This window comes from Nelumbo lutea, chromosome 3 (assembly GCF_056320005.1).
Source record: "Nelumbo lutea isolate HS-2025 chromosome 3, American lotus-T2T, whole genome shotgun sequence".
NCBI lineage: Eukaryota > Viridiplantae > Streptophyta > Magnoliopsida > Proteales > Nelumbonaceae > Nelumbo > Nelumbo lutea.
The window spans coordinates 98,483,299-98,493,089 of record NC_142686.1 but is presented as its reverse complement, the minus strand read 5'-3'; the positions used below and the strand labels follow the sequence as shown (position 1 = coordinate 98,493,089).

The 9,791-nt window shown below is 37.4% G+C and overlaps 1 protein-coding gene across 1 annotated transcript in view; it reads left to right on the top strand.

Annotated features, from left to right (window-relative positions):
* Positions 1-3,473: 3,473 nt before the first annotated feature.
* Positions 3,474-9,791, top strand: part of LOC148867100 (MACPF domain-containing protein CAD1-like) — a 47,864-nt gene continuing 41,546 nt past the window's right edge. Inside the window, exon 1 of the mRNA XM_088976772.1 lies at positions 3,474-3,980. Within this exon, the coding sequence (XP_088832898.1) occupies positions 3,705-3,980 (276 nt within the window). The 5' untranslated portion in view covers positions 3,474-3,704. The remainder of the gene's footprint in view (positions 3,981-9,791) is intronic.

Genomic DNA, 9,791 nt, shown 5'->3' with positions numbered 1-9,791 from the left:
AGGATTTGTCCTCTTTTAGGAGGTCCGCGGACTCGATTTGTGGGGCCTCAATCTTTAGTCCATTGTGCTACTTAGGTTAGTCTCCTTACAATTAGTCATTTGGGATGAATTTCATGCAATAACTTTTGGTATTACGTGAATTAAGAAACTTGAAAGTTGTGAAATCATGTTTGGTAAAAACCTGAAAAGTTTGAAATAGACTTACAAAAGCCACAAAATCGACTTTTTAGTGAAGTTATCTCATGTAGCTTATTCGAAGTAGCTCAATCAACACAACTCAACCAATGTTGAAGCCCTGCCAAATAAACTCTTAGCCCCTCCCAAAGCAGCTAAGTGAAAGCTACTCAATCAAAGCTAAAGCCCTTCCAAGTAGGTTGAAGCCAAGCCTATGCTTCTTCTTTTTAGGTCTTCTAGGTGGAACAACTTTGATTTGAAATACTTGTGCTAAGGGGTGCAACTTGGGTGGGCTTAGATTATGCTTCTGTCAAATTTTGAATGGGCCCAACCATCACTTTGAAAACCGGGTTGGATAAATAGTTGGACCAATTGACTTGGGAATCAGCCATGGCTCTAGGTCTAATTTTGGACTCAAAAATCATTTGACCAAGCTTTGGATTAGAAGGTTGGACTGTTTGACCTAGGAACCAATGGTCAAAACGGTTCCATTTTCGATTTGGTTTTCAAAACCATGGGCCTAACTCGAAGTTGTGTAAAATGCTAACTTGGGCCTAAGTTGTACCTCTACTTGGCCAAACCAACTAGAGCCAAGTTGAATTAGAATATGCTTGATGAAAATGATTAATAATGTACCAGATTTAAGCGAGTTGTTGGATAAGTAGAGATTGAGCTTGGGAATGCAATCTCAACAAGCTTGAGTTAGGACCGAGCCGTAAACCTCAACTCAGCTCTTTGGTTCACATCCTTCCATGAGACAAAGAGTATAGAGATGCAATTGGATATTCATTGAAGGGAATCAAGGAAGCATCTAGGCCCCTTTTTTACAAGTTTCCAAAAAAATATGAGTTAAGTTTATCGAGTTGGCATTGCTATTCACAAAAGAGTTTCTATGCCTAGCTCATTTTGCTAGATCATGGGCTGGCATTACTAAGTCCCTGTTTACATACATGATTCTAATATAATAAAAAAAGAGAGAAGTTTAGATATGTGGTCATATAAGGCCTGTAGATCCCACATAATATGCCTGTCTATTCCTTTCAGCTTCATCAACACCTCCTTGGCATCCGAAAGCAAAATACCTGCTTTAATACCCATACAAAAAAACTTTTGTAAGCCTCTAATAACTACCCAGAGCTCAGTTGCTACTGGTAATCTTGCCAAGCATGATTGTCATTTTGCTATAATGATAAGAGGAGACCTGTGAGAGAACATGTATATACTAGTGGATGTAGTTTGTGTGGTGGCACTCCAGGAACCATCCACTAAGATGATAAGGAGATTTGTGAGGAGAGCTTGTTGCAAATCCCAACGTGGTTGTAGATGTGGTGAATTCGAGATTTTGAGATCAATTTCTTTATAGTTGTAGTAACTTTTGGCCTTTCTCAGGGCCTAGTCTCACTTTGGTCCCTGAACTTTAAAACATGCAAATCTAGTACCTAAACTTCCAAAACGTGCCAATTTAGTCCATGTCGTTAGCAATTCATCAGTTATCTCTATCACATTATGACATGTGCGACTTACAACTTTTGAAAATGTCAACATTACCCATCCAAATAAGACATTATTTATCATCTTCTTCCTCAAGAACCAATATTAAGCCAAAGCAATATTGATTTATCAAATCGGTTTTTGACACACTACTTTTCTCTATCAGATCAGTTTTTGACAAAATAAATTTGAGTATGACGTTCTCTAGATAGTTTTTTGGCGATATTTCCTTTTTCGACATCATCCTGTGTATTAGAACCAATGTGAAGAATTGTTAATAAAGAAAATTAGATGACACTTGAAGGGCATTTGTGTCCTTTTACATATCACTTAATGACTGGTTAACGATAGGTACTAAATTGACACATTTTTTAAAGTTTAAGTACTTGGTTGGCATGTTTTAAAGTTAGGGGACCAAAGTGAGACTAGGCCCAAAGTATAAGGTATTGGTTTTCAATTTTCCCACATATATATTCATGTTTTATATATAAATTTATTAATGGAATTAATAAACATTTTCATTCCATTGAAAATTTGAACCCATAAATTTGGTTATAAATTCCAATGAAAGAGGATTTTACAAAAATAATAAAATATATTTATAAATTACATTAAACCCAACAAACCTATTCAGACTCGATCAATCCTGACTTGACCAAACCTAAGCTTGCCCTGATCAATCCTAAGCCACCTGGTGGCTTAGCAGCTATTTGGCATCATTGTCGTTTCCTAGAGCAACGATGCCACATCAGCGCCACATAGGAAAAAATTGTGCTCTAGGAAACAACTATCTGCTTGGAACTGTTTTTTCATAAAAAACGGTGCTCCAAACCATGCATTGGAAATCGAGAAGGCATGACTTGGAGCAATGCCAAATTTGGCATTTCCTATAGTTGTAGTTTGTTGTTGCCAATAGGGCAGTGATGTGGCACTGGATAATGGGTAGAAGTGCATAAAACGTTTCCTGGAGCATTGGCACTAAACAAAAAAAGTTGTTGTTGCTCCAGGAAACATCCTACCTAGCAGTCACGATTCCAAACAAAAAAAAGGCACAATTTTCTAAGAAAACATTACTTCCAACCCACACATCAACAACATTAGAAAACGGTGCATTACAGCATCGATGCCAAACATATACTTAATTAATAGGATCTTTAACTCGTTAGGGTCTCTACATACCTAGGATCAAATCCCAATGCCACCCACCAGGATTGGGGTGGTTAAGGAAGGGGAACAAGGGAACGGGATACCCCGGTTTCCATAGCCCCATGAAGAAAAAAAAATCCTAAGCATGGCCTAAATTGTTTTAGGTTAAGTTTGGATTGGACCTGAGTTGGTAACTTCGAACTTGATGTCGGGTTGGATTAGGCCTGAGCCTGAGATTTGTATCTTAGGGCTGGAATGGATTGGACCTAGGTTGACCCGATCCTCAATCCGACCCAATCCGCCCAAGTTACAAAAGTACCAAAACAGTAACCAAATTTGAAAATGCTTTATTTGAACATGACGGGTCTGAGTTACCCGTTTGACACTCTGGAGTCCAGACACTCACCTGCTAGAAGAAGTGAAAAAAAAAATAGAGAGGAATAAAAGAGAGTTCGGATCTAGTCCCGACAGTGCGCGCCTCGTACCAACCTCACAGCATGTCTGGGCCGCACATCGGGAACATCTTCTCATGTGAGGTTGTTGTGAGGCGTGATTTATGACGAACAGATCCTAATTCATAAAAAGAAGGCAAAATAGCATTTTTGTGGGGTGAGGTGAGGTGTGGTTCGAGTAAAGTAAGTAAAAGCGTGCACATATAAAGACCAGTCAACTCAGAATCCTTATTAGCGAAAACGCGTTTTCAGAATATTATTACAGTCAAAGAGCCTCCTTTTGAAGGAGAAGAACAAGAACATCAAGTCATCGAGTATCTTACAACAACAACTACTACATCAGACACAGAAATGAAGCGCAGAAGCAACAACTCTTCTTGTTATCATTTTTCTCATTTTACTCGGCGATGAAAAATCTATTCTCCACACCTTCAACTTGGTATGGAAAACCCATCAACGACGTCGAGCTCAGCTGCTCTCGTCACGACCCTCTGCAACTCAATTCAGGCTCTTGGCCGAGGCTTCGATGTTACCTCGGATATTCGACTTCTCTACTGTAAGGGAGCTCCGGGATCTCGTTTAGTTCACATCGACGAGAACAATACTAGGGATCTCGTAATAAATGAAGGTCTTGTTCTCCCCAATATTTCCGTTGACATTGGATTTTCCTCTGGGAAGAGCAGGATGGATACCAGAGCAGCCTGCAGCTTCCATGAGGTAATCTTCCGATCAATTTCATTTATGGGCACTCGGTTTTCTTGACTTGGGTCTGCTTGGGTAGTTAAATTATCTGCTGGGTCTGTTTCCTTTCTCTTATTATGGTGCCTCTGGGGGTTGTTTGAATTTCTGTATTCCTTTTTTTCCGTTCTTATTTACTCTGTTTTGCGCTCTTTGGTTTGAGGTTGTTTCGGGTCCTTGGTTATCAGTTCGATTTTGGTATTATTTTCTCACTTTCTGGCGTTTTATACAAGTTTTTTCTTCCCCCCCCCCCCCCCCCCCCCTTTTTTTTCGTTGATTTCTTCATTTCTTTGATTTTTTCCATCAGTATGTGCTTCTATGTTTAGATTCAAACGGAATATGACATTATGCATGTTGCCAAGACTTAGATTGGTTTTGTTTCACAATGTCGAGGTCTTTGAATTTTCTCATGCTTTATTGATAATTTTTTTTTTCTCATGCTTCAGCTTTTGTACCTAGCTATTCCTTTTTATTTTTTGGTAATTAACTGAAAAATATGCAATTTGTTTGGAAAGAGGGCATTCTCAGATTTAATTTTTATTGAATCCAAGAGTCAAAATGTAAATTTGATGATTTGAGTTGGTGATCGAATTTGATATTTTAGGGGATGTGCAGTTGAAGAATGAATAATTGTTTAGCTTAAATGAGAGATGGGGAAGTTAGACTAACATTTTTAATTATTTGAAGTGGGAATTTTCATTAGTTGGATGTGGGACCCAGAAGCAATAAGCTGAAGACTACAGAGCTTTGTCTTTTATGATAAAGATGCATAGTTGGTTAGAAACGTGTTGGAATTTTTTTGCCTTCTCAAAGCATTCTTCCTTTAGGCTCAGTTTGGAAGGAGTACAAATGCAAATACGTAGAGTGCAAAACCTTATATTTTGTATTATTTTGTAACATTATCTACGTATATAACAATTAAAAAAAATTATCCACGCATTTGCAGCTACTAACATGTAATTGGGAAATCTATTCAACCTTGACAAAAACATGCCAGTAGCAACTTTTAGTTTCTTATGATATTTTGGAACTTAAATATACAACTGCAAATTGTCTTCTGTACTGTAATAGAAACTTCTTTCACTAGAGCCTAAGGTTAGAAGTACAAGATGGTGTCACTTTTCTTTTGAAAATAGTCACACCCTTCCATATGCGCTGTGTTCTGTGTATTGCTTATCTCTCATTAATATCCATTTAATGCTGGAAATGGTTTGACTCTCCCTATATGCTCAATTTATACAAAAAGAATAATATCAAAATTTAGTTATCATTTTGATCAAGGAAATTACTATCTTGTTGACTATAGAATATAGATAGTTATGACATTTTCCTATCTACTGCTCTAAGTTTCATCAACTGTGCTAATTTAAGTAGCCATGCAACAAGCTTGTCCTAATCCCTTTCTACCTGATACGACAATGCTAACCATATCCAAGCATCAAGTTTCTTAAAGTTCTTCTTCAAGCACATATTTCCCCTCAAGCTTTTGTTCTTCTTGAAGTTCTCTTAATCTTTTTTTTTCCCTGTGACATGTTCTCTCTGTTGTGAGTTTGAGAATCCTGGTGATATTTCCAATTTTCTCATATGAGATTCTGTTTCAGTTTGAAAATGCATCAATTTATTTAGTGGGCCAAGCCTTTACTTTTTACATGAAATTTGTATTGTAGTCTTGTTATGAGTGATGGAGCTTACAAATCTTGATTCTCTTGTTAAAATTTCTATGCATATTATCTGAAATAAGGTGACAGAACTGCCATGGGCTGAAGTAATATAACAGATATGCTTGTTGATGCCTAAGTTATGCCAAATGGCTTCTATATGCCTTGTCTTAAATGTTTAAAGTATTAGTTTTCTTTGAAAATTGATTATACAACTAATTAGTCAAGGAATTGAGAATGTGAAAATAAGACATCTGGACTTGATCCATCTTGGAATTTAAGCTATGATGGCCCTCAGCTTTATCTGAGTGACAACCCGAAGTTATTCTCTAGTGGAAAGTGTAAGAAAACTTCAATGATAAAAAAATTTTAAAAAACTTCAGACTGAAACAGGAAAAAAAACCGGAACAGTACCCTCCTAGGCCTAAGTAAAATGTGACAAAAGAGCAACTATAAGGTGTTCTTTCCAGGATTTTGATTTTCACTCCTCAAGGATTTTTATTCATCCAAACATGTCATGGTTTTTCATACATTTTATATTGGCTGAGGCAGTGTCCAAGCACTTGGCCAGTGAGTGTTTCCGTTGACATTTGAGAGCATTCAGCTTCAAGAATAAAGGAATATAATGCTGATAATGCTAACAATGACATTTTGTTGCATTATACAAAGTAAAATTTTATTTATTTTATACAAAATAGAAGACCAAAGCCATTTAGAATCATTATACAAGAAAACCTAAGACAATCAATCCTTTTTGGAATTACATGGTATTTGTATCCATTTCAGCATCAGTACCATGAAAACAACATAATTCAATTGAACGCAATAGCTTCTTATTCATTTATCTACTATGGGATGGGATATCTGATGCTTCCATACATGGAAGCGGTAATCATCAGATAGATGAGACAACAAGGACTCTATCAATTTCACATAGTCTCTGAGCACCATCAGGATTCATATTTGTCTTGTCAATGAGATACAAGGGTAAGGTTGGCCCTTATATGTGGATAGCTGACATCCATGCCATTTATCCCAATAGTCAATCAATGTTTCTTGACTTCTTCTGGCTCTTATCACTATTGTGAACTAATCCCTGATCCTGAGGTTTGCACTAAGGACTAGTACCTCCTTATGCTACCATCTCAAGTGATGCTCCTTATTTATAGAACCTACACCTTAGCACTCCAACAAATTTTTGGCTAATTACTTACTGCCATCTCAAATAGTCGCCTCTCCCTGAATAGAGCTTACGTTACTATAATGGCAGAATATTGGTGATGCAGATGTGGGAAAAGGGAAAGAAACCAAGGAAGGATAAACCAAGTTTCTTTAAACTCCTACACAAGTTTTAATATTATAATCTTTGGATGATCAATTTGAGTTTTTTCTATAGGGTGAATCATCTTACAAGGGTTAAATAGGCTTAAAGAGTCTTACCAGAGAGTTCTTGGAATTTTGAAAAGTTATGGTTATAGTTGCATCACTTTTCTTGCAATACAAGTTTAGGGGGCCAAAACTTATTTGCTTGATTTGATTTTGATGTCATCATACACACAGGCACACCATACAACAAGATCAAGATTTTGTGAATCTGATGCGTTATGAGAAAGTTATGACTATTTTGTTAATAGGGTGTAAGTCTGTGATCGGATTTGGAAGTTTCTATTTTTGGGTTTATCTTGGAGTTGTCTGTTTAATTTTAATAGGATAGTTAGGGTATTTAGAGTTTGTTTAGGGGTTAGATTCCATATTTGAGTGTTTATATGTGTTATTCATGGATTTGGGTTAGTTTTAAATCAATTGTAGATAATTTTTGGTCAACTTCAATTGGTGTCTGTACTCTGTAAGGGGAAACCCTATCCCTTATATTCATCCTATAAATAGAGTCATCATAATTGAAAATTTGAAAAACTAGATTTGATGAATAGAAGTTCGGTTTAGTGAATTCTGGTTGTAGCTAGATATCTCTCTCTCTCTCTCTCTATCCAATTATTTCTTTAAGTAACCTGGTTCTCTGCTCTATGTTCTGCAACAAGATGTCTTTCTTAATTTCTTTCTTCCTGATTCTAAGGTGCTTCACTGTTGGAACCTTACTTCTTGCTCATTCTTTGGTGAATAATAAGGTATTTACTTCTGCATCACCAACCTTCATTCTTAATTACCATTTACTTCAGTCACCTTCCTTCACCCTTGAAGCGCACCACCAGATCTAAAAATTGTGGGATCCCTGCTTATTTGCCATTAGTTGACTGATATAATGCTACCAAGATGTAGGATTAAGAGGGTAACAATGGCCTTGGAAGAGTTTAGGACTAGAAGGAAGGATTAAGAGGGGTTAGAGAGGTTCTGGATCAAATAACTGGAGATGCATATCCTTTGTGAGATGGTACAAAACTAGAAAAATTCTAAAACTAGGTGTAGAGATGGAATTTTTAATGAAACTTTGTAGAGATGTTTATGTAGAGAACATTGATGTGGGCCCCACAACTGTGGTCTCACTCTGTCCGTAGGGTAGAATGTATCTAGTCACAGCTATGGTCAATTTGTTATTCTGTTATTCCTAGTTGTTATTTATTTTTTATGTTGTTATGTGTTAGCAGTTATGATGTAAATACCAAGGGCAGATATGTCCTTTCATGTAACCAGCATAACATATAAATATTAAATTAAAGTGGCGGCGGCAGAATATTTGAGATTCTGTTCTTCTCCTCAAAACTTGTGTTCTGCTGCTCTCTCACCACTCTTTCTTCTACTTCTTCTTCACTTTCTCTTCTCATCGAACCTAAAGTTTCTTAATGATCAAGACTGATAGCAGTCTTGAACACCTACATGGTATCAGAGCCAAGTTAGGGTTTCTCATGTGAGCCTAATACCAACCGACCACATGAGAATCTCCTAGGACTGGAAGTTGAAAAGGAGTTCGCAGACTGATTCTTGGAGATCGCCAGAAGTGCTAGCAACTATTGGAGACTTGCTAGAGTTGCAGAGTGTTGGTGGTCAGGAAGGATCAGAGAAAACTAGGGTTCGGGTAACCCTAGAAGGCAGCGAACAAATTTTCCTTGTAAGTTGTTTACTTTCTAAGAGAAGTTCTATTAGAGAAGATAGGTTGGACCTATTTGGAGGGGAAGGTCGAACCATTCTAGGGTTTTCTCTCTTCGACTCACTAGGGTTTTATAGCAAACCCTAGGCCGAACTGTCTCAACTATGTTTCTCTCTACTCTAGGGTTTGAAAGTGATCTTGCAACAAGCCCTAGGGTTTGACTGAACCTTGTGATCTACCTAGAGCTGCCCTTAAGTTTACTGGTAGGTTTGATCAGATTCTGGGGTTTCTTATTAACCCTACTATACTGTACTATTTGGATTGTGCAACTGAATTGTTCACCTAAGGATTGATTAAAACCCTAACTTTCCCAAGCATATCAGATTTTTTTTAAGTTGTTTTCAGAGTCCTAAGGGGTTAGAGATCTATGGACAACTACTGTTGTGTTGGCTAGTTGGTTTCAGATCAGAATTATCCCAGTTTTGTGCACATACACTGTGAATACAGATCAGACCCATACTGTTTTTGATTGTGATTGGTAGTTCAAGTGCTGTTTTGAGACTTGACAGAAATGGAGTTTAAAAATCAGGCAGAAGGCAGCCTTGGGAACATCAGTTATGGTAGTGTTTTTGAGATGGGTGGTCAGATTACGACCGTAAAGTTTGATGGATCAAACTATTTGGAATGGGCCCAATCAGCCATGATGGCTATTGGTGGAAGAGGTAAATTAGGGTACCTCTTGGGAGATATGAAAGAACCTCCCAAGGGAGACCCGACATATACCAAGTGGATTCAAGAAAACTACTTGGTTATGACATGGCTGTGTAATTCTATACAACCTCATATTAGCCGGAATTATTTGTGGGCAAAGACAGCTAAGGAGATATGGGATGTTATTAAAGAAACTTATTCCCAACCCCTTAATGTTGCCAGAGCATATGAATTGAAATGTGAAGTGAAAAATCTTAAACAAGGAGAGAGACCGGTTTCAGTATATTTCTCTACTTTGCAGTCCCTGTGGCGTGAGATTGATCACTTAGAGACTCTTGAGTGGAAGAGTCCCCGAGATGCACAAATATATAGAAAGCA